At 41.7% G+C, this 24,509-nt stretch overlaps 1 protein-coding gene across 7 annotated transcripts in view; it reads left to right on the plus strand.

Moving 5' to 3' along the window:
• The window catches only part of cul2 (cullin 2), a 74,765-nt gene that overhangs the window by 17,325 nt on the left and 32,931 nt on the right, over nucleotides 1-24,509 (plus strand). For 3 of the 7 annotated variants that reach the window (XM_078537582.1, XM_078537575.1, XM_078537611.1), the window contains exons 5-10: nucleotides 8,238-8,343; nucleotides 9,353-9,435; nucleotides 13,292-13,388; nucleotides 15,345-15,455; nucleotides 15,557-15,731; nucleotides 20,826-20,950. In XM_078537582.1, the coding sequence (XP_078393708.1) occupies nucleotides 8,238-8,343; nucleotides 9,353-9,435; nucleotides 13,292-13,388; nucleotides 15,345-15,455; nucleotides 15,557-15,731; nucleotides 20,826-20,950 (697 nt within the window). Of the gene's footprint in view, nucleotides 1-8,237; nucleotides 8,344-9,352; nucleotides 9,436-13,291; nucleotides 13,389-15,344; nucleotides 15,456-15,556; nucleotides 15,732-20,822; nucleotides 20,951-24,509 lie in introns of all 7 variants that reach the window. The other 4 variants (XM_078537588.1, XM_078537598.1, XM_078537602.1 and 1 more) reach the window with 2 other exon arrangements.

Genomic DNA, 24,509 nt, shown 5'->3' on the forward strand with positions numbered 1-24,509 from the left:
AGGCTGTAAAGTGCCTAGTCGGAAGATGAGATGCTGTTCCTCCAGTTTGCGTTGAGCTTCACTGGAACAATGCAGCAGGCCAAGGATGGACATGTGGGCATGAGAGCAGGGTGGAATGTTGAAATGGCAAGCGACAGGGAGGTCTGGGTAATGCCTGCGGACAGACCGAAGGTGTTCTGCAAAGTGGTCACCCAGTCTGCGTTTGGTGTCTCCAATGTAGAGGAAACCACATTGGGAGCAACGAATGCAGTAGACTAAATTGAGGGAAGTGCAAGTGAAATGCTGCTTCACTTGAAAGGAGTGTTTGGGCCCTTGGACGGTGAGGAGAGGGGAAGTAAAGGGGCAGGTGTTGCACCTTTTGCGGTTGCATGGGAATGTGTCCCGGAGGGAACGATCCCTGCGGAATGCTGCCAGGGGGGGTGAAGGGAAGATGTGTTTGGTGGTGGCATCATGCTGGAGTTGGCGGAAATGGCGGAGGATGATCCTTTGAATGCGGAGGCTGGTGGGGTGATAAGTGAGGACAAGGGGGACCCTATCATGTTTCTGGGAGGGAGAAGAAGGTGTGAGGGCGGATGCGCGGGAGATGGGCCGGACACGGTTGAGGGCCCTGTCAACCACCGTGGGTGGAAAACCTTGGTTAAGGAAGAAGGAGGATATGTCAGAGGAACTGTTTTTGAAAGTGGCATCATCAGAACAATTTTAGATCATGAACTCTTTCCTCCAACCCCACCCCCTTTCCGATTTCCCCCCTTTTTTTCCCAATAATTTTTATAGATTCTTCTTTTCCCACCTACTTCCATTATTTTTAAATATATTTCCATCCATTGTTTTATCTCTACCTTTTAGCCTGTTTTGATTCCTTCCCCCCCACCCCACCCCCACTAGGGCTATCTGCACCTTGCTTGTCCTGCTATCTACCCTTAATTAGCACATTCCTTAGATAATATCACCACCTTCAACACCTCTTTGTCCTTTTGTCTATGACGTCTTTTGGTTACGTCCACCTATCACTGGCCCTCTACCCAGCTCTGCTTGTCTCCCCCACTCCCTTAAACCAGCTTATATCTCACCTCTCTTCTATTTTTACTCAGTTCTGTTGAAGAGTCATACGGACTCGAAACGTTAACTGTGCTCCTCTCCGCAGATGCTGCCAGACCTGAGTTTTTCCAGGTATTTTTGTTTTTGTTTTGGATTTCCAGCATCCACAGTTTTTTGCTTTTATCTAAGTGTAACTACAGTTGTACAAGGCCTTAGTGAGACTGCAGTACTGTGTACAGTTTTGGTCTCCTTAATTAAGGAAGGATATAATTGCATTGAAAGCAGTTCAGGGAAGGCTCATTCAGCTGATTCCTAGAATGAAAGGGTTGTCTTATGAGGAAAGGTTGAACAGGTTAAGCCAATACTCATTTGAGTTCAGAAAGATGAGAGGTGACCTGATTGCAACATAAAAGATCCTGAGGGGACACATAAAAGATCCTGAGGGGACTTGGCATGGTGGATGCAGGGAGGATGTTTCCCTTTGTAAGAAGTCTCGAACTAGGGGACACAGTTTTAAAAAAAAATAAAGAGTCTCCCACTTAATATGAAGGTGAGGAGAAATTCTTTCTGAGGGTCATTAGAGTTTGGAATTCTCTTCCCTAGAGAGCAGTGAATGTTGGGTCATTGAATAAAATCAAGGCTGAGTTACACATATTTTGATCAACAAGGGAGTCAAGGGTTATGGAGGGCAGGCAGGCATTTGGAGTTAAGGCCACAGCCAGATCAGCAGCAGTCTTATTGAATGGCAGATGCAGGCTCGAGGGGTCGAATGGCCTACTCAAGCTCCTATTCCTTATGATCTTTGGTGCTAAATTGATTACTTGCCATCGTGTCAGAGCTCTGAAGAAGAGTCAGATGGACTTGAAATGTCAACTCTGTTTCTCTCTATGTAGATGCTGTCAGACCTGCTGAGTTTTTCCAGTATTTTCTGTTTTTATTTCATATTTTCAGCATCTGCAGTATTTTGCTTTTATCTAACTGACCTTATGCTTGTATGTTAAAACAGATTAAATGCAAACCTTATAGGTCCTGGAAATCTAAAATACTACAGCCTGATATATAGGATGAAGAACATTCCTATAAAGTTGTTCTTCATTTTTAAGGAGTTTTTTGATATGTTTTCCTTTTATATCTTTTCTTCATCTACCTGACCTGTTGCCTGCAATCTAAAACACAGGGGCATGGACTACTCCTGGATCGTCATTGGTACCCATAACAACTTTTATTTATGTTGCACTTCTAACGTAGAAATAAAAATCACAAAATGGATCCGAAGAGGTTTCATAAAGAAATTGGATGCCAAGCTAAGTAAGATACTAGGAAGGATGAAAAGCTTAGTCAGAGGTGGGTTTTAAGGAGGGGCTCAAAGGAGAGGGTGGAGAGAGCAGGGTTTTGGGGAGAAAATCCTAGAACAGTATTCTTCGACAATTGAAGATACAGCTGTCAATGACGGACAGGGACATCCGAGTAGGGGATGTACTAGAGGCTAGACTCAAGGAACGGAGAGTTCTGGGCTTTAGCTTTTTCTGAATTTTAAACTTAAGAATGAACATTTTAACCTTGAAGATGTTGTGGGATTGAGCACCAGTGCAGGCAAGCAAGGAGGTGAGGTATGTGTGGGTCTTGGTGCAGGAAAGGATATAAGATAGACTGCAGATAACTATGACAAGGATGAGAGTTTCAGCAGCAGACTGATGGAGGCAGCAGTGTTACAGAGGTGGAAGTAAGTGGTCTTTGTGATGGAGAGGAAATTGACTCAAAACACGACTCAGAATCCAATTAGATGCCAAGGCTGGGAACGGTGTGATTTAGCATGAGTAACAGTTGAAAAGATACAGAATTTATGATGGGGACTAAAGACGATGGCTTTGGTCTTCCTGATCCTTAGCTGGAGGAAATTGTGGCTCAACCAGGATTGGATGTTGAGTAAGTAGTCTAGTAACACAGACAGCGGATGGCTCATGACAGTGAGCGCTGGGTGTGATCTGCATGCATTTAGAAATTGACCCGTGTCTGTCGATCATGTTGCACAGAGACAGCATATTTGATGAGAAAGAGGAAGGGACTAGAACAGACCCTTTGTGGGACTCCCAAGGTAACGATACACAGGTGGAAAGATGATGATCTGACTACAATTGGGTGGATAAGAGTGGAACGGAACTAAGCAATGTGATCAGCAATTTAGTGGAAATGGAATTAAGGGAGATGGCAGTGGTTCTCATGGGCGAGATGAGCTTTGGCGGGATGCAGGAGGGAAGATCTGGGAATGAAACTAGAGATTGTGCACAATTCTGGGTACAAACACTTCAGGAAATACGTAAATCCCTAAGAAAGGTTACAGAGGACATTTACCAGAATGTTAGCAGGAGTGAGGGACTTTGTTTGTAAGAAGTAGGAAAAGTTAACACTCTTATATTTGGAACAGAGAGGGTTGAGAGGTGATCCAGTAGAGGTTTTCAAGCTGCGAGGTTTTGATACAGTAGAAGGAGAAAATCTATTCTGGTGAGTCAGTGATCGTAGATTTAAAATCATTACCAATAGATCTAGAGGGGAGATAAGCAGAAATCTTTTTTCACTTTTTAATCATTTACAGGATGTTGGCATCACTGACAAGCCAGTGTTTATTTGCCCATCCATAATTGACCTTGAGAGATGGTAGCGAGCTGTTTTGGATTGCTGCAAGCCACGTGGTGAAGGTACTAGGTTTGTTATGTAGGGAATGTCTGGATTTTGACCCAGCAACAATGGAGGAATGGTAATATATTCCCAAGTCGGGATGGTGATATATTTCAAAGTTGGGACGGTAAGCGACTTGGAGGGATCTGGAACGGTCTACCTAAAAAGGCGGTGGAAACTGACTCCATAAGTAATTTTAAATGGGAATGGGACAAGTGAGGATTGAACTTGAGGATAATGAATTTTCAGAGTTATGGACAAAAAGTGAGCATATGGGACTAGACACAAGCACCCTTTCAATGAGCCAGCACGGGCATATTGGGCTGAATGACCTCCTATTGTTCAGTAAGTTTCTATTATAAAAATTGGGGATGTGCCAATTGGATTGGGCCAGAATTGGAGGAGGTAGAGATCTCAGAGGGTTGTCAGACTAGAGAGGATAACACAGATAGGGATATTTATAAGGGCTCAAAACATTCCTTTCAGTTATCTAACTCAAGAATTTGATTTAAGATGACAAGCTTGACAATTGGGGAATTAAGGTGACCTTCTGTGGCATACATGTGTGACACGAATGTTACTGATAAGTGGCAAATAACATTCGTATCACACAACTGCCAGGTAATGACCATCTCCAACAAGAGAAATTATAACCATCTGTCCTTGACATTCAGTGGTATTACCATTGCTCATTCCCCTACTATCAACATCCTCTGGGTAACCATTGACCAGAAACTGAACTGCTTCAGCCAAATAAATACTGTGGCTTCAAGAGAAGCCAGAGGCTGAGGATTCTGTGGTGACTCACGTCCTGACTCCCCAAAGCCTGTCCACAGTCTACAAGGCACAAGTCAGGAGTGTGATGGAATATTCTCCACTTGCCTGGATGGGTGCAGCTCCAACAACACTCAAGAAACTGGACACCATCCAGGACAAAGCAGCCTGCTTGATTGACACCCCATCCACCACCTTAAACAATCACATCCTCCCCACTGATGCACAGTGACAGCAGTGAGTACCATCTACAACATGCACTGCAGCACTATCAAAAGCTCCTTTGACAGCACCTTCCAAACCTTAGGAGCCGGAAAAGGCCGTTCTGCACCTCGAGCCTGCTTCGCCATTCAACTAGATCATGGTTGGTCGTCTGCCTCAATGCCATTTTCCTATGCTATCCACATATCCCTTGATCTCATTTGTATCTAGAAATCTAATGATCTCTGTTTTGAACGTACTCAATGATTGTCTTCCACAGCCCTCTGGGGTAAAGAGTTACAAAGATTCACTACCCTTTGAGTGAAAAAATTCCTCCTCATCTCAATCCTAAATGGCCTGCCCCTTATTCTGAGACTGTGTCCCTTATTAAAAGGTATGACAGGCAATGGCTAGCATTTAAAGAGTTAATACATGGTTTTCAGCAAATTTACATTCCTTTAAGGCACAAAACCCCAGCTCAAAAAGTGATCCAACCATGGCCAACAAGAGAAGTTAAGGATTGTATGAGATCAAAGAAAGGGACTTAAAAAGCTGCCCAAAAAATGTAGTAAGACTAAGGATTGGAAGCATTTTAGAATTTAGTAAAGGAGGACCAAGAAATAAAGAGAAAACAGAATATGAAATTAAACTCTCAAATAAAAAATGGACTGTAAAAGCTTCTATAGGTATGTATAAAGGAAAATATTAGCAAAGACAAATATGCACCCGTTACAGTCAGAGACAGGAGAATTTATAATGGGACATAAGGCAATGGCAGAGAAACTAAACAAATACCTTGTGTCTGTCTTCACAGAGGAAGATATAAAAAACCTCCATGAAATAGTAGAGAACCAAGGGACTAGCAAGATTGAGGACCTGAAAGAAATTAGTATTAGTAAAGAAGTAGTACGGGAGAAATTAATGGGACTGAAAGTTGATAAAACTCCCTGGACCTGATGATCTACATCCCAGAGTTTTGAAGTAGGTGGCTATAGAGATAGTGGCTGCATTGGTGATTATCTTCCACAATTCTATAGATTCTGGAACAGTTCCTGCAGACTGGAAGGTAGCAAATGTAACCTCACTGTGTCCCCTGGTTCTAGACCTCCCAGCCAGGGGAAACATCCTGCATGTACCCTGTCGAGCCCTGCAAGAGTTTTGTATGCTTCAAGAGACCACCTCTCATTCTTCTAAGTCGAGAAGATGGGCCCAATCTCCTCAATCTCTCCTCGTAGGACAGTCCTGCCATCCCTGGAATTAGTCTGGTGAACCTCTGCTGCATTCCCTCTATGGCAAGTATATAATTCCTTAGGTAAAGGGACCAAAACTGTACACAATCCTCCTGGTGTGGTCTAACCAAGATTCTATACAAGTGAAGCAAGATATCACTCCTGTACTCAAGTCCTCTTGAGAAGGCCAACATAGCATTTGCCTTCCTAATTGCTTGCTGCACTTGCATGTTAGTTTTCAGTGACATTTGAACACATACACCAGGTCCCTTTGGAACATCGTCACTTCACAATATCTCACTATTTAGAAATACTCTGCATCTCTGTTCCTCATACTAAATGGATAACCTCACACTTATCCACATTATATTCCATGTGCCATTTTCTTGCCCGATCACTAAACCTGTCCAAATCCCCTTGAAGTTTCTTTGCATTGTCCTCACAACACACATTCCCACCTGTATTCTACACATTTGGAAATATTTCATTTGGTCCCTACATCCAAATCATTGATATTGATTGTGAATGGCAGGGGCCCAAAATCTGATCCTTGTGGTACCCCACTAGTCAGAGCCTGCCAACATGAGAATGAACTGTTTATTCCTACTTTCTGTTTTCTGCCATTTAATCAATCCTTAATTCCATGCCAATATGTTACCTGCTTTGCTAACCTCTTGTGTGGGACCTTGGCGAAAGCCTTCTGAAAATCCAAATACACCACATCCACTGGTTCCCCCTTATCTATTCTGCTAATACCATTCTCAAAAAACTCCAACAGGTTTGTCAAACATGATACCCTTTTCATAAATCCATGTTGACTCTTCCCAATCAGATCCTTTTTAAGTGCCCAGTTATCACATCCTTCAACCCGTGACCTCTACCACCTAGAAAGACAAGGGCAGCAGATGCATGGGTACACCACCACCTGCAAGATCCCCTCCAAGCCACGTACCATCCTGATTTGGAACTCTATTGCTGTTCCTTCAATGTTGCTGGGTCGAAGTCCTGGAACCCACCCCCACCCCAACAGCACTTTTGGTGTACCTACACTGCAGGGATTGCAGCAGTTCAAGAAGGCAGCTCACTGCCACCTTCTCAAGGTCATTTAGGGATGGGCAATAAATGCTGGCCTAGGTGAAGGTCACATCTTGTGAAAGAATAAATTTCTTTTTAAAGTCGTTTGGTGGTACAGAACTTGGGAAACTGAAAAAAACAGCATGCTATCAAAGCTTTCCGTCTTGCACTCATCAGGATGGCCCGCAAGAAATTATCAAGAGTAAAGGGGAACAACAATTTATACTGCATGAGAAGAAAGTGCTGATTGGTTGGCAAGTGGACTCTGGTGGAGGCGTTGCCATGGAGAATGTAGCATGGAACAGTTAACCGCCCAGCTTTGTTCAAATTCAAACCAGGCAGGTGGACTCTGATCCCTGGGGAATGAATCAGGGAATGACTGTTCCCCAAGCTTTCGTTTAGTTGAAAAAGTCACAATGTGTGGTCATGTTCCTTCCGTCTGCAAAGGACAGGGCCATGTGTTTGAATTTATGTGGCTTCTAGCATGCCTAAGCGAGCCACACGACAAGCCTGACAATCTTCAATTGGTTTTCAGTATAATTCTTAGCACAATCAGGATCGTTAAGCAAGTGTTGTCCAATCATGAATTCACTTCTAATGTTGGACACTATGTTTTGAGTTTTGCAAGTACGGGCTGGTTGGTTACAGCCAATACTTTGCCTGTTGCGAGCAGCTAAAGGGACATGCTGTTTGATACAATCCACCAGTTATTGGGACAAACAGCCAATATACCTGGCATCACACTTGTTACTGAAATTCATATGCCATATATAGTTGCATAGCCGTGGAAGCTGAGGGTAGCAGAGATTTTGCATGGGCAACAAATTTTGTCTCGAGTTAACATCATCGTCGCCCAATTTAAAACTGCTCCTACTCCTTTGGCTAACTGTTTCCCTGTGTATTTGTACCCTGATCAGGAACTGAACCAAATAATTGATAGAACCACTTACTTTGTGGTACTGCATATTGGTGCTTCAGCACAGAGCACAGTAGCATTGTAAGCATCAATATTTCTTAATCTTTCTTATCAGCATGTTCACCAGAATAAAGTTAAAGTTCCTTGGTTTGCATTTTAGGGATCACTGAATAGTTGGTTACAGACTTAGAACTGTAAATGTACAAGATTTAACCCAGCTGATAATGTCATGAACAAATGTACATTTGTCATCTTGTACTTTTTACATAAATATGCGTATGAATAACCATAGAAGCGCTTGACATTTTTAAAATCTGCTGTTCTCCCAGATATCTCAACACACAGTTCATCAAGAAGAACAAATTGACAGAAGCTGACCTTCAGTATGGGTATGGTGGAGTGGATGTTATTGAACCACTGATGGAGATAGGAGAGGTAAGCTCTGCCAGAAAAAAATCCTTGAAAATATTTTGAATCATGGCATTAGCATGATCAGTAAGCTTGTTTGAAACCTGTGCTGGAACATTAACTGAAATTATGCAGTTGACAGGCCAATGGGTATTCTCTTCCGTGTAAAACTACGTTTTTAACTCCTGATTACATAATTTCTTTGCAGTTTCAAGCTACAAGAACATTCATCCAGATATATTGGGTGGTTAATAGGGTATTATTCAACGTGTAAGTCACAGGGCAATGCCTCTTACAATTTCAGATTCTCAGACTTGAAGGAATGCATGTGAGTCTCCTTAGAGCCAGTAAATTTGTGGTAGAAAGAAGTTCTCTAACCCATTGTGCCATCGTTGGTTTGTTTCTTTTTCAAGCAATTCAGAACGAAACCTATAGTCCCGTATGTTCCTCTACTTGAAATGTTTTACCCACTTGGTCCTTAAAAAATGAAATGGTCATTGTTTTGATTTCTCTCTTTCTCTCCCTTGCACATTGTACACTCTATAAATAACTGCTTTCTGGCCGCAGCCTTGACATTCTTCTGTCATCAGTGCCTTGCAGTTTTCAGGCAAGAGAAAGTTGTGTCCTTTGACAGTTATTCCATCTGAATGTTTCTTTTCTCTGTGTGGAATCTTTTTATGTTAGTCACTTCCATGACTTCCAGGCAAAAACTATTAGAATTTCTATGCAAAAGGGAGCTGCATTTTCAGAAGCAAGTTGAAGAGATGCTGGAACAATACAAATGAAATTAGATTGTACTGTATATTAATGATTAGTTTGAGTGCTTGAACATATTGGTTTTCCATCATTAAATATTGTAGTTCCTCTCTCTCTGTCTCTCTCTCTCTCTCTCTCTCTCTCCTCCCCCTCCTCCCCTCCCTCTCTCTCTCTCTCTCTCTCTCTCTCTCTCTCTCTCTCTCTCTCTCTTTTTGCTTGGCTTTATATTTGGAAATTTGCTGTATTTCAGCTTTGTCAATCAATAATTATATATTTCTAGCTAGCTCTTGACATGTGGAAAAAACTGATGATTGAACCATTACAGACCATCCTTATCCGAATGCTTCTCCGTGAAATAAAAAAGTGAGTGGGTTTCTACTTAAAGTAAACGTTTTCTCTTGCTCAGAAATGCTAATCACCTATTAACCTGAATGGTTCTTCTGAAACATAAGTTCCAATTCAATCTTTTTATTTTCAAGTTCAAATTCTATTTAAGACCTTTCTAGCATGGTGACAAGACAGTAGCTTTGGTCCCATGACTCTTTAAAAATCTATTCTGCAATGAATGGATTTGACAGCTTCAAGTGAAAGTAGAAAAATGGAGGATGCTTAAGTCATAAAACTAGAATGCAGCCAGACTAGTGGGACAACTATTGCCTCTTTCTATTGGCTATATGGATATTACAGGGAATAATAGTTGGAACAGAGTCAGTCTCAGTTCTACTGCTGTGTGCTCAGAGATGAAATTGCCTGTAATCTGACCTAGTTAGTACAAAATCTGGAAATTTGGTATGGATAGTATAATATTTCACACTGACATAGTAGGAAGTGCTCTGAAGATTTGAACCAAGACAAGTCAACTTATTTGCACTTAGTGTAACACCTTTCACAACCTCAGGATGTCCCAATACATTTTGTAGCCAATGAAGTACATTTATAATAAAAAAAATCAGCCACTGTTGTAATGTAGGGAAATGTTTCAGCCAGTTTGCACACATTTCCGTTTGTGATCTTTGGCCAGAACCAAGAGTATTTGGAGATGCAAAAGTTTTTAAGCCAGGCAGGGCAAGGGGGGAGGGGAGGGAAGAACAAACGAGAAATTCTGTGATAGGATAGAAGGCATGAGGACTTAAATGACAAATGGGATGATGGTGAAAGCAAACATAAGTGGCAATGGAACAAGTAGAGGAACAAAAGATGTGTCTAGAGGTGAAGTAAATGGGAAAGCAGAATCACCACCATCAGCTGGCATCCAAAATAAAGAGGTTATGATCTGAACTGTTACAGCACTACTCTCACATCTGATGAAGGGTCACCAATCTGAAACGTTAAGTCTGTTTTTCTGTCTACCAATGCACCAGACCTGCTGAGTACTTTGAGGATTTTAGAATTTTTCTGCCTTTATTTCAAATTACCAGCATCCACAATAATTTGCTCTTGAGGCCATTGCTAGTAGGTTAGGAAGTAGAGCTACAGGAGGTTGCAGAAATAGAGTGGGACATTGTTGCGGGAGGAATATGCAGAGAATGTTGATCATTTTTAGTTCTTTTCAAGGTTCGGGAACCATTGAAGCTCTGTAAATGCAGGTGGCGATGCAGCATAAGATGTGGGTAGTGGAGTTTTGAATACCTTCGACTTTATGCTGGCAAGAAGAGTGCAGGACATGTCAAGTTTGAAGGTAGCAAAGGTGTGAATGAGGACTTCAGGAAATAATTGATCTTGTTGATGTCTTAAACATTGTGTTCAAAATTCAGGACGCAAGGATTGTGCACCGTCAGAAATAAAAACACACAACGCTGGAAATAATCAGCAGGTCTGGCAACATTTGTGGAGAAGCAAACAGATTTAATATTTCAGGTCTGTAACTGGATAGCCTAAGTGAGCAGCTGAAAGGGAGGTGGAGTTTGGAGCAACTGTATGGAGCTTGTCAGTGTTAAGTTGAAGAAAATGATGCCTGATCTGAACCTTGACATGCAGTCCGACAGCACAATGTTAGTCATGGAGTCAAAGGTAGTGCCAGAGGGATGGAACGTTTTGTTGTATATATGTGTAAGTTGACCCCTATGTGTATATGCAATGCTGCAAAGGCAAGGGGGATGGGACTTCAGCATATCCTTGTTGCTACTGCGCTGAGCCAAGAGGAGCAGCCAATACAGGAGATGTACTGTCTGTGTTAGGGCAACTAGTGATGAAGGCTAGTCATGAAGAAGCAGTGAAGGAAGAAGCATTAGTGAACCAAAGCATTTGTGATGTCAGTGATTATTTTGAAGGAAAGATAGTTTTGTAGATGAGGGTTGCGAGCATAAGGGTGGGTTTCAGACAGGAGATTCGGCTGAACAGAAAAGATGAGAGTGATCTGGGCCATGACTGGTGCAAAGGAGGTCTTGGATGCCATGTTGAAGCTAAGTAGTCTTGACCTTGCAGAGATGAAAAAGAAAGCCATTACTTGCCCACACATAGTGTATACAGTTGAAAGTGGATACTCATCATTCAGGAGTGGAATCTGGATTATTCTTCTCCAGGAAGAAAAAATGATTTGGCCAAAGTGGAGGAAGAGCACTATTCTTTCATCATTCATGCCTAGGGTTAATTCTAAGTAGATATCTAAACTCCATTAACAACTTGAGTAGTGCAGTTTAGTGAATCAGAATGACCTAAAATGAAACCAATATGAGCTGGAGACTGGGAAAAGGCAACCTGTGATTCACATCGAAACTGAAATTCTGCAAGTGGAAATATTTGAGAAAATATTTCTTGAGGTAACTTAGCAAAAATAAATTAGATGCTATGTAAATATTTCTACCATGTCATTTTGAAACATCCTGAAGAACTTCCCATACAATGCAAAAAGGCTGAACTCCAAAGATGAAGAGAGAGTGACTGCCCTTGATATCAAGGCAGCATTTGCTGTGTGTGTGGCATCAAGGAGCCATCCCAAAACTAGAGTGAATGGGAATTGTCTGGGGAGAACTCACCACTGGTTGGAATCATACCTAGCACAAAGGAAGATGGTTGTTGTTGCCCCAGTTCCAGGACATCACTGCAGGAGTTCCTCAGGGTAGTGTCCTAGGCCCAACTTTCTTCAGCTGCTTCATCAATGACTGTTCGTCTATCATAAGGTTAGAAGTGGGGATGTTCATTGTACAATGTTCAGCAACATTCATGACTCCTCAGATACTGAAGCAGTCCATATCCAAAAGCAGCAAGACCTGGACAATATCCAGGCTTCAGCTGACCAAGTAGCAAGTAACATTCATGCCACACAAGTGCCAGGCAATGACTATCTCCAACAAGAGAGAATCTAACCATAGCTCCTTGACATTCAGTGGCATCACCATCACTAAATGCCCCAGCATCAACATCCTGAGGGTTACCAGTGACCAGAAACTGAACTGCTTCAGCCAGATAAATACTGTGGCTACAAGAGCAGGTCAGAGGCTAGGAATCCTGCGGCAAGTAACTCACCTCCTGATTTCCCCAAAGGCTGTTCACCACCTACAAGGCACAAGTCAGGAGTGTGATGGAATACTTGCCTGGATGGGTGCAGCTGCAAAATACTCAAGAAACTTGACACCATTCTGGACAAAGCAGACCACTTGATTGACACCACACCCACAAACATTCACTCCCTCCATCACCAATACACAGTGGCAGCAGTGTGCACCATCAACAAGATGCACGGCAGGAGCTCACCAAGGTTCCTTAGACAGCATCTTCCAAACCCACAACCACTACCACCTAGAAGGACAAGGGCAGCAGACACGTGGGAATGCCACCACCTGGAAGTTCCCCTCCAAGTCACTCACCATCCTGACTTGGAAATATATCGCCGTTCCTTCACTGTCACTGGGTCAAAATTCTGGAACTCCCTCCCTTACAGCACTGCGGTGTACCCACACCACATGGACTGCAGTGGTTCAAGAAGGCAGCTCACCACCACCTTCTCAAGGGCAATTAGGGATGGACAACAAATGCTGGCCTAGCCAGCGAAGCCCATGAATAATTTTTTTAAGAAGTAGGAGTGATACCAAGCTAATATCAGCTAACTACTTCATGATTATTTTACATTTGAGGTTGCTTTAACCTTTGAAGGTTAGCTACAGTTGTGCCTTAAGCAAACGGGTTCTCAAAATGAAATACGTAAATTAAAACTAAATGAATTTAAAAATCAACTTGTTACATTTTTCAACAAGGTTTCTTTCATTCCTTTGCAATGTAGTGATCGTTGTGGAGAAAACCCAAATCAAAAAGTAATCCATGGGGTTATCAACTCCTTTGTTCATGTTGAACAGTACAAAAAAAAGTTCCCTCTTAAGGTAAGAAAATTCTGGAATCATATGTTGATAACAAGGAATACGTTTTTATCTTTTGTGTTCATGAAGGGTGTTGGAAATGTGCATTTAGTTTAAGCAAAGTAAAAGGAACTGTTAGTGATTTTTGATGGCAACTCAACATACATTACCAAAGCCGTACAGCATCTGTCTGTTCAAAGTGTACATGTGATTTTTATGTTGCTAATGAAACTGAAAGTTTGTGAGGGTGTTCACTGCACTTTGAGACACTGGCGTGAGAATCATTGGCTTGGATGTTAGGTACAGCCTGATATCTGTCACATTTCCAAGCCAGCTCTTTCAGTTCATGCACCGTGAATCTGAAACAAATATGTTCATGTATTTACATTTAATTTACATTTTTATTGCATCATCTTTCCTGTTTATCTAAATTCTTAAAGAGAGATGTGGTTTTCCTTATATTGCTCTTTGCCCCTCCTACCTTTAAGATATTCAACAAGAAAACACTATTACACTATTACACTATGGGTGTACCTACACTACATGGACTGCAGCGGCTCAAGAAGGTTACTTGCCACCTTCACATGGGCAATCTCTGGCCTAGCCGGCGACACCCACATCCTGTGAAAGAATTAAAATAATGAAATCAAAGGGGAAATTGAGAAGAAACTTCTTCACCCTGAGATTAGTTAGAATGTGGAACTCACTACCAAAGGGAATGATTAGGCAAATAGTATAGATGCATTTAAGGGAAAGGAAAAAGAGGGCTATGCTGATAGGAATCCTTCCATTCTTCCTCATCTATGTAAAATGCACAAAGCTATTTGAATGTCAGGAATAATTATTATATGTAATATTATTCATCTGTTGCTAAAATGTACACTTACAAATACAATCTAAAAATAAGCAACATACTGCTCAAACTGGATACTCTTATTTTTCTACATTCTCTTGGTTTTATTTCAACTTCACTTCTGGTTTTTTTTCTCAAAGTTTGTTCAATGATAACATTACAATTTAAACACTTGAATTGCATTCCTTTCCAAGCTTTCTGTTCATGTTTCCCTGCTGAAAACCCAATAAAAATCTAAAGGCTAACGTTTTTGTAGATCAAGTGAGTCCTGGAATTCTGAAGAATGATCTAGTACGACCAGGCCAATTTTTGCTGCAGCTCTTATCACATTATGTCAAGATCTCCTACCACTTTAAGAATTATCTAATTGGCAGCTCTCCAGTGCTTATATAATGAGCAGCTTTCCTCTTCTTTTGAATCAGTCACTATGACTCAGAGATATTCAGCTATTTAACTTATAGAAATGTATAATGTACTTGGTTATTCACTGAAATTGGAAAGAGTTTAAACATGATCTCTTTATGATTACTTGCATGTTTTAGTCTCTCTCCTCTCTCTCTCTCTCCTCCCCTCTCTCTCTCTGTCCTCTCTCTCTCCTCCCCTCTCTCTCGCTCTCTCTCTCTCCTCCCCTCTCTCTCTCTCCTCCCCTCTCTCTCTCTCTCCTCCCCTCTCTCTCTCTCTCCTCCCCTCTCTCTCTCTCTCTCTCTCTCTCCTCCCCTCTCTCTCTTCTCCCCTCCCCTCTCTCTCTCTCTCCTCCCCTCCCCTCTCTCTCTCTCTCTCCTCCCCTCCCCTCTCTCTCTCTCTCTCCTCCCCCCTCTCTCTCTCTCTCTCTCCTCCCCTCTCTCTCTCTCTCTCTCTCTCTCTCTCTCCTCCCCTCTCTCTCTCTCTCTCTCTCCTCCCCTCTCTCTCTCCTCCCCCCTCTCTCTCTCCTCCCCCCCCTCTCTCTCCTTCAGTAGTGTTACCTATATCTAAGTTAAAACAAAATCAATGGTGGATGAGAACGAATTTAAAATTAAAGTTAGGATTTATGGCTTCATTCAGCTTCATACTTTTAAATGCTTAACCCTTGTTATTTTGAGGTATTGTAGCCATCCTTCCTTTCTTAGTAATTGTTCTTCCAACTTCAGTTTTATCAGGATCTCTTTGAAGGTTCATTTCTAACTGAAACAGGAGAGTATTACAAGCAAGAAGCTTCAAATTTACTTCAGGAGTCAAACTGCTCACAGTATATGGAAAAGGTATGTTGTAAAGTTGTACTGAAGTTAAACAGCTTTCAATGATGGTCATTTGGATCTTCAACTCAAAGATTAGAATGTTCAGTGTACTCCTGTTGCTGTAGGTTTTAGCAAGGTTAAAAGATGAAGAAGTTCGATGTCGGAAATACTTACATCCTAGCTCATATGCCAAAGTGATTCATGAATGCCAGCAACGAATGGTAGCAGACCACCTGCAATTTCTTCATGGGGAATGCCAGAATATCATTAAACAAGAAAGGAGAGAAGGTGAGAAATATGGTCAGTTTCTAATTCATTATGTATAAAATAATTGTTGTTGACCTGTACAAAATTGGAAAGGAGGGAATTGAACCTTGGCTGACATCCAACCCTACTTTCCAATCTAAGACACTTGAACAAATTGTACCTTGTGCTCTGGTCTTCCGTCTCCCAGAAGCACCTCTTTAAATCCATTCTGTGTTACTCGGTTATAAAGGATGCCCTTTGTGATAGTATAGGTGATACATTATCCCTCTATATTAGATACAGTCAGCTGTTTCATTCACCCACACCCACTAACTGCTTTCACTTGATTTCACTCTTATTTATCCCGATGTATCTCTAGCAATGACTTCTCATCCAAGTAGTGACATCTGGAATATCCCAAGTTACACTCTGTTCTCCTCCCTTATTTACACTCGATTCCCCTGAGACATCATCCAAAACTGGGGGCATGGGGTTAATTTTTATATATATGTTGACTACATCAAGTTTTAGCTTTCCATCACCACGCTTCCTTCCACAACTGTCTCTGTATTTCTGTCTATTAGGGATGGCCAATAAATATTGACCTTGCTTGTGAGGCTCGCAGCCCATGAATATATGGGAAAACGAATCTGATATCAAGCTGTAGATGAGTCAGAACTTTCTCCAGCTGAGTGTTGGGAAAACAGAGTGCGCATTATTCTGCTGGCACCAAAAATCATAGTTTTGCCTCGTATTATTGCTCTCTTCAACTGCTTGTCCAAGCAGAACCAGGCAGTGCTTTGGAGTCGTCTTTGACACCAAGCTCGAATCTGTAGATCCTATCCATCACCAAGGCCACTTACTTTCATCTCTATAACATTGCCTGCTTCTGCCTTATCTCACTCGTACCATTGCTCGAACTCTTATCCACGCTTGAGTTAGCTCAATTCCTATCCGATGTGTTCCTTGTGGAGCTCCCAAGTTCTAAAAACACAAATGCCAACTTTTCAAAATCTCACTGTCCTCATTCAGTCCTGCAGCAGGCTGCACTCATCCGTAATCCCTGCCTTTGTCAAAGTCCAGTGGCTTCCTGCCCTCCAGTCCACTGAATTTAAAATTTCTGTTTTTTAAAAACAATCCAATCCTGACCTGACCCCCGTCTCTGTAACTTACCCCGGCCAAAATCTTAGCTTAGAGCTTTGTTTTTCAGACATGTCTTTCTTTATTGAAATGCAGCTTATTGTTTCTATTTGCTATAACATGGGCAAATGTGTGCAGACAACTGCAGACCAGTCCTTCTCTTGGACTTCCAATTAAAGCCAATTGACCATCCTTAGTTCTGATTTATTGTTGCTGGCATCAGTTCTTTTTGTATTGTTCATTCCAGGAAGGAGTTGAGAGTATGGACCATAGGTGCCTGAAGGTATAGCCACTGGTTTAAGTTCAGTGCAGTGAAGGTTAGGAAGCCATTAGAGGGGACAGGAGGGAGGTTTGAGGATGGAGATGGCAAGCGGGAGGGCTAGGGAGGGGATGGCAAACGGGCAGGCAGGGGAGGGAGGCAGCGAGCAGAAGGGTCGGAGAGGAAGCGGCCAGTAAGAGGGTCAGGAAGGAAGGGGGAGTGGGAGAGATGGAAGCTGGAGGCGGGGAGTGACAAGCAGGAGGCCATTGCAAGAGTAAGTTATTAAGAGATAACAAGAAGATTTTTGGGCCAGTTAATACCTCTGACCTAATCATTCTGCTGCAGCTGTATTATAGAATTATTAAAGGAGGCTTGATCCCAAAGACATTCAACACATTAAAAACATAAGGGCATTTCGAGGGAATTTGGGCCTTGACAACCTTCTGGGAATAGTACCAAAGACTTGTGCTGCAGAACTTGCTGCACCCCTAGCCGAGCTGTTCCAGTACAGCTACAGCACTGGCATCTAACGGCTACAGGGAAAATTGCCCAGCTGTGCCCTGTACACAAAAATCAGGACAAATCCAACCCGGCCAATTCCGCACCATCAGCCTACTCTTGATCATAAGTAAAGTAATTGAAGGGGTTATCAACAGTGCTATCAAGCGGCACTTGTTTAGCAATAACCTGCTCACTGACACCCAGTTTGGGTTCCGCCAGGACCACTCAGCTCCTGACCTCTTTACAGCCTTATTTCAAACATGGACAAAAGAGCTGAACTCCTGAGGTAAGGTGAGAATGACTGCCCTTGACACCAAAGCAGCATTTGACCGAGTGTGGTATTAAGGAGCCCGAGCAAAACTGGAGTCAATGGGAACCAGGGGGAAAACGTTCTGCTGGTTGGAGTCATAACTAGCACAAAGGAAGATGGTTGTAGTTGTTGGAGGTCAGCATCTCAGCTCAAGGGTAGTGTCCTCGGCCCAACCATCTTCAGCTGCTTCATCAATGACCTTCCTTCCATCATAAGGTCAGAAGTAGGGATGTTCGCTGATGATTGCACAATGTTCAGCACCATTCGTGACTCTCAGATACTGAAGCAGTCCATGTCCAAATGTAGCAAGGCCTGAACAATATTCAGGCTTGGGCTGACAAGTGGCAAGTAACATTTACGCCACCAGGCAATGACCATCTCCAGCAAGAGAGAATCCAACAATCGCCCCTTGACATTCAATGGCATTACCATCACTGAAACCCCCACTATCAACATCCGGGGATTTATCATTGACCAGAAACTGAACTGGACTGGCCATATAAATAATATGGCTACCAGAGCATGTCAGAGGCTAGGAATCGTGCGATGAGTAACTCACTTCCTGACTCCCCAAAGCCTGTCCACCATCTACAAGGCACTAGTCAGGAGTGTGATGGAATACTCTCCACTTGTCTGGATGAGTGCAGCTCCCACAGCACTCAAGAAGCTTGACACCATCCAGGACAAAACAGCCTGCTTGATTGGCACCACACCCACAAACATTCACTCCCTCCACCACTGATGCAGAGCAGTAGCAGTGTGTGCCATCTACAAGATGCACTGCAAGAATTCACCAAGGCTCCTTCGACATCGCCTTCCAAACCCACAACCGCTACCATCTAGAAGGACAAGGGCAGATCGATGGGAACACCAGCTGATCGATGGGAACACCACCAGCTGGAAGTTCCCCTCCAAGTTGCTCACCAACCTGACTTGGAGATAAATCGCCGTTCCTTCACTGTCGCTGGGCCAAAATCCTGGAACTCCCTCCCTAACAGCACTGTGGGTTTATCTGCACCACGTGGACTGCAGCGGTTCAAGAAGCCAGCTCACCACCATCTTCTTAAGGGCAGCAAGGGATGGGCAGTAAATTCTGACCCAGCCAGCAAAGCCCACATCCCATGAATGAATAAAATAAAAGCACATTACCATGTCAAAGGCTGGGGGTGATATTCTTGCTTCTCCCTCCATACCTTTGGTAACATTTTAAAAATATGTTATGTATAGGGTTTTTGTTTCTATTGGTGGCACATTACCTTGATATTGGTGCACATTCACAAAATTCTGCACGTGGATGGAAAAAATTAGAGGGAACATCGCTCCGGTGTATTCATCCAGACCTAGCATAACTACTATGCCATCAGCCAAACATTGTTGCACTTAATGAGAGATGTGATACAATCCTATGTAAATACCAAGGATTTATTACAAAAAAGGTGCAAGAATAGAACAGGTAATGTGAAATGCAGTTATTGAAAGAATTCACTCCCTAAACCTCACCTCCCCCCTCTTTCTTTAAACCACCCCTTAAAGCCGACGTCAATAACACAACACTTTTGGTCACCTGTCCTAATATTCCCTTACGTGGCTCTGAGTCAAATTTAGTTTGATAATGCTCCTGTGAAGCCCTTTGGGTCATTTTACTATGTTAAGGGTGCTTTATAAATATAGGTTGTTGTGCAACATATAAATTAATAAAAGTTAAATTTCAGCTTTTTAACACTTTGCACTTAGTTGACACACTCTCTAAATCAGCAGTATGTACAAGAACCACTAGATCTAATTATATGAACCAGTGAACAATGCAGCTCTGAATTTTGTCAAGTTGCCATCTACTTCATTACTGGCTAGACTTGTTCAACCAACATTTCCTTGAACTGATGAAAAATTGTACTTGTTACATGTTTAAGTGCAAATGACTGAGCCAGTTACATCAAAATTTAAAAGTACTATTTGGAAGAAGCTGCAGCTTTATAATGCCATTATAATCTAGTTGAAACTTGTGTTAAAGGTCTTGCAAAATGGTTGGAAAACCACATATTGCATATCAATGTTGAGAATATTTGAGCAATCTGAATTTGTCGGTTTGGTTCATCAATAAAATGACCTGTCAGCTCAAATCTCAAGATTATGCATGAAGAATGGCCACTTGAGGTGCTGGCGGACTGTCAGTGCCCTAGGGAGTTCCACCTTGAGTCCCATTTACTCTAAAAATCAGTGCTGACCTGCCATTGGTGCACTGATTTCTGCCACTAAACTTGTTCATCTTGCATAAGGATTTCGGTATTTGTCAGGATCAGAATTTCTCCATGCACTGTTGAATATTTTGTACCATAATTTATGTTGGATTCAGTTGGACAGTGTTGAAAATTATTTTTTTCCTGTTCATCTAGTTAGTGATAGATATGCTTTTTAGAGAAATTTGTCCATTAAAATCCATTAAAAGCTTTTTTTCATTCTCAGGATCATTATTAGCAAGGCTGGCATTTTTTACCCATCTCTAATTGTCCTGAGAAGGTGTTTATGCAGCACCAAGTGGATTTCTAGAGCACTTCAGAGGACAATCAACCACAAAGGTCTTCCTTCCTTAAAGAACGTTAATGAAACAGTTGTTTTTATGATGAACTGACAGTTTCATGGTCATTCTATTTTTTTTACTGATACCAGTTTTTTTAATTCTAGATTTTTAAGTGTGAGTTCAAATTCTCAAACTGCCCAAGTAGGATTTGAACTCTTATTCTTTTGGATTAGTAGGCCTAGCTGCTGGATGGCCAGGAAGATAACCATTATGGCATCATACCCTTTTAAATTAACAAATTTTGTTTACAGCAGACTGGTAAATATCACTACCCTTCTTGTAAGGTCATTGAACAAGTACATGCCAATAAAGATGTGCAATTTCCCCTTTTCTCCCTATATCTTTTTCACCCTCCAGCAGACATGGCAAATATATATACTTTGCTTCGAGCTGTCTCAAATGGTTTACCTCACATGATTCAGGAGCTTCAGAATCACATTCATGATGAGGGCCTTAGATCTATCAGTAACCTCTCTCAGGAAAACGTGAGTACTCCTTTTAAAGATTTCCTTACTCTTAATCGTGAAGTTGAATAGTATGTTGTGGGCTATCTATTAGCTGTTAAGAGACATTTCTGTTCCTCGTAAATACTATCTAATTTTAAGCCTTGAGAAGTAAGAATCATCAGAAGGTGGTGTGACATGAGCACAACTTTGGCTTGTGATTTCTGTAGTCACAGAAAGTGCCTTTCACAAGTCACCCCAAAGCACTTTACATCCAATGAAGTGCTTCTAAAGTGTAGTCACTGTTGTAGGGAACATGACAGCCAACCTTCACACAACAAATTCCCACAAACAGTAATGTGACAATTGTTTTTTTGCCATGTTGATTGATAGATATTGTAAATAAATATTGGCAAGGTCACAGGTGAAATTTTATTTCTTTCCCTTCAGTAGAATTACTTCTTTAGTATGAAAGTTTCTCTTTACTAGAAAACAATCTATACAACAATCTCCGACTGTCATGTTCACCTTCTCTGTGTCATTGATATGCCCATGACTTGTCAGTTAATACTGACCAAAGTGTAGGAGGTTTTACTGTTTTTAAAAATTTAGGATTTTGAGCAGGCTGTCATGTCGTAATAGCAGAGGGGCTTCAGAGTGTTAGAGTAACACCAATCAAATCAGTTCTAGATTCACCCCAGAACTTAAATACACACTCTAATCTGAGGCTTAAGGGCAATTTTGAGGTTGCTTCCTTCAAATTAAATTTTAAACCATCTCCAAGAATTTTTCAAAAAGAAGAGGATAGTTGCCCCAGTATCTGAACTGACAACCATCCCTGAAGCAACACCACCAAAAAGGGTTAACTGGCTCTGCATCGCTTGCTGTTTTTGACATTTTGTGTGCAAAGTGACTGCCTTATTTACTTGAAAAAACCCCACAACACTGACTATCCCTCGAGTAATTTGTTGGGCATGAAGCACTTGAGTTTTCCTGAGGATATGTGAGGCACTATATACATATATATATATATAGCTACATGTTATAAGCAGGCTGCTTGAGGTGATGTACCCCAATCTCTTGTCTGTTTGTTTGCAGCAGCTTTCTTCCCTTTCCGTTCGTTGTTTTCTCAAGCTGGCTGATGTGTTAGGAAACTCTTTCCCGACCTTCATCTGCTAGGCAAAGAGTGCCCCCTTTCTCTCTGAGCACCCATTAGTGTACCTTATTTCTAGGGGCCGGTTGTTTACCCAATGTCAATCACTTGTTCTAGTCCGTCTGGCCAATAGCCAAAGGACAGGTACCCATGGTGTCACCTCCCCATTGTCCATCACTTTAGCTGAGGTCATCTTTTAGCTTAATTCATGCTGGATGCCATTTGTTAACTCCTGCCAGACACTTGTGTAGATAAGAGGGTACAAGACACCATCCTAACAACTTAGGAATATCACCATGAAGGCCTGTACAGGAAACCTCGACATGAGACCGTGAGAGCATCATTCTTCTTGGCCACTCAGAGAGAGAAGAGAAGCAGCTTTCTCCCAGATGGCCTCATACTGTCTCTGCTACTGCTTCCTTAATAATGGATTCTAACATTTTCTCAATGTTAGGCTAACTGGCCTTTAGTTTCCTCTCTGTCTCCCTCCTTTCTTGAACGTGGGCATTACAATCTAATTTTTTTTCGATTCGGGTGGGACCTTTCCAGAATCTAGGCAACTTTGGAAGATTACAGCAAATGCATTCGCTATCTGTGTAGCCACTTCTTTTAAAGTCCAAGAATGCGGGCCATCAGACCCAGGGGACTTGTCAGCCTTCAGCTCCATTCGTGTTCCTCGTACCTCTTGTCTAGTGATAATGATTGGTTAAAGTTCCTTCCTCCCTTTTACCCCTGATTTTCTCTGATTATTGGAACGCTTTTAGTGTCTTGTAGCTTGAAGACAGACACCAAATACTTATTCCAAGTCTGTGCCATTTCCTTGTTTCCCTTTATTAATTCCCCTGTCTCATCCTCTTAGGGACCAACATTTACTTCAGCTCCCTTCCTTTTTATATATTTGTAGAAGCTCTTTTTGTCTCTTTCTATATTTCTTGCTAGTTACCCTCCTAATCTATCCTTTACCAGCTTTTAAAATTTTCCTAATCTCCAGCCTAACAGTAATCTTTCAATTCGATGCTATCTTTAACCTCTTCAGTTAGTCACGGATGGTTCATCCTTCTTGTCGTGCCTTTCTCTCTCAATGGAATTTATCTTTGTTGAAAATTATGAAATAGCTCCTTAAATATCTGTAAATGCATATTTACCATCTTATGTTTTAATCTATTTTAGCAGTCCACTTTCACCAATATTGTCTTCATACTTTGTAATTGCCTTTATTTAAGTTTATGGCATTAGTTTCAGACCTACATTTCCTCACCCTCAAACTGAATGTGAAATTCTGCTGTGTTATGATTGTTCTTCCCTAGAGAATCCTTTACAGTGAGATCATGACTCAATTCTGTCTCTGTACGTGTTACCAGATCTAAAATAGCCTGGTTGGTTCCACAATGTATTGTTCTAAGAAGCTGTCTCAAATGTATTTTATGAACTCAATCTCAAGACTACCTTTATCAATTCGGTTTGTCAAATCTATGAAGTTTTAAGTTGCCTGTGATTATTGTAATAGCTTTCTTACCAGTCCCAATTACTTATTGATTTATACTCTGTCCTAGAATGTAGCTGCTATTAAGGGAACCTACACACTACTCCCACCAGTGCCTTCACTGCCTTGCTTATTTCGACCCTAACTGATTCTATGTCTTGATCTTCTGAGCCAAGATCGTTTCTCACTACTGTATTGATCTCATCTTTTATTAAAGCCACCCCACACCCTTTCCTTGCTGCCTATCGTTCCGAAATGTCAAATACCCCTGAATATTTAGTTCCCAGCTATAATAGTTATCAAAATCATACCCATTTATTTATATTTGTGTCATCTATGCATCTATCTTGTTACGAATGTGTGCATTCGGATATATGGCCTTTAATTTTTGTACAGTTTTTCTCTACTCTGACCCTGTTTGCTGGTGCACTGTTTGTACACTCCACTGGTTGGAGTCATACCTAGCACGAAGGAAGATGGTTGTGGTTGTTGGAAGTCAATCATCTCAGTCCCAGGACACCACTGCAGGAGTTACCTCTCCTACCTGTCCGATGACATGACAGCAGCCTATCACATAAAATTCTGTTCTATCCTGGATTAAGAGACTGATTAAAAATTTGGTGATGAGAGGGAAATTATAATCATTGGTTGTGTTCAGCTGGAATAGTTTAAATATTTTTATGATAAAATATGGAGCACAATCATCCTGAGAGGTGACAGGGGAGGAGCTGATTCATCTTTGTGAATGCCTCTGCACATATTTTCCTATTTAAAGGCAAAAAAAATGCGCAATACTTAGAGCTCCATTTGTGGCTTGATAGACAGGTAGTGAAAACATCCAGTGATGTGTCCAGGTAACGTATCAAGTTCATATTTGTTCAAAACTTCTGCCCAAGCTATACTGTTTTAATTGCTGCAAAAATCATGTAGATTTATTTAAAAGGGAACAACTGCGTGTTTTTGAG

Source organism: Cetorhinus maximus, chromosome 3 (genome assembly GCF_964194155.1).
Source record: "Cetorhinus maximus chromosome 3, sCetMax3.hap1.1, whole genome shotgun sequence".
NCBI lineage: Eukaryota > Metazoa > Chordata > Chondrichthyes > Lamniformes > Cetorhinidae > Cetorhinus > Cetorhinus maximus.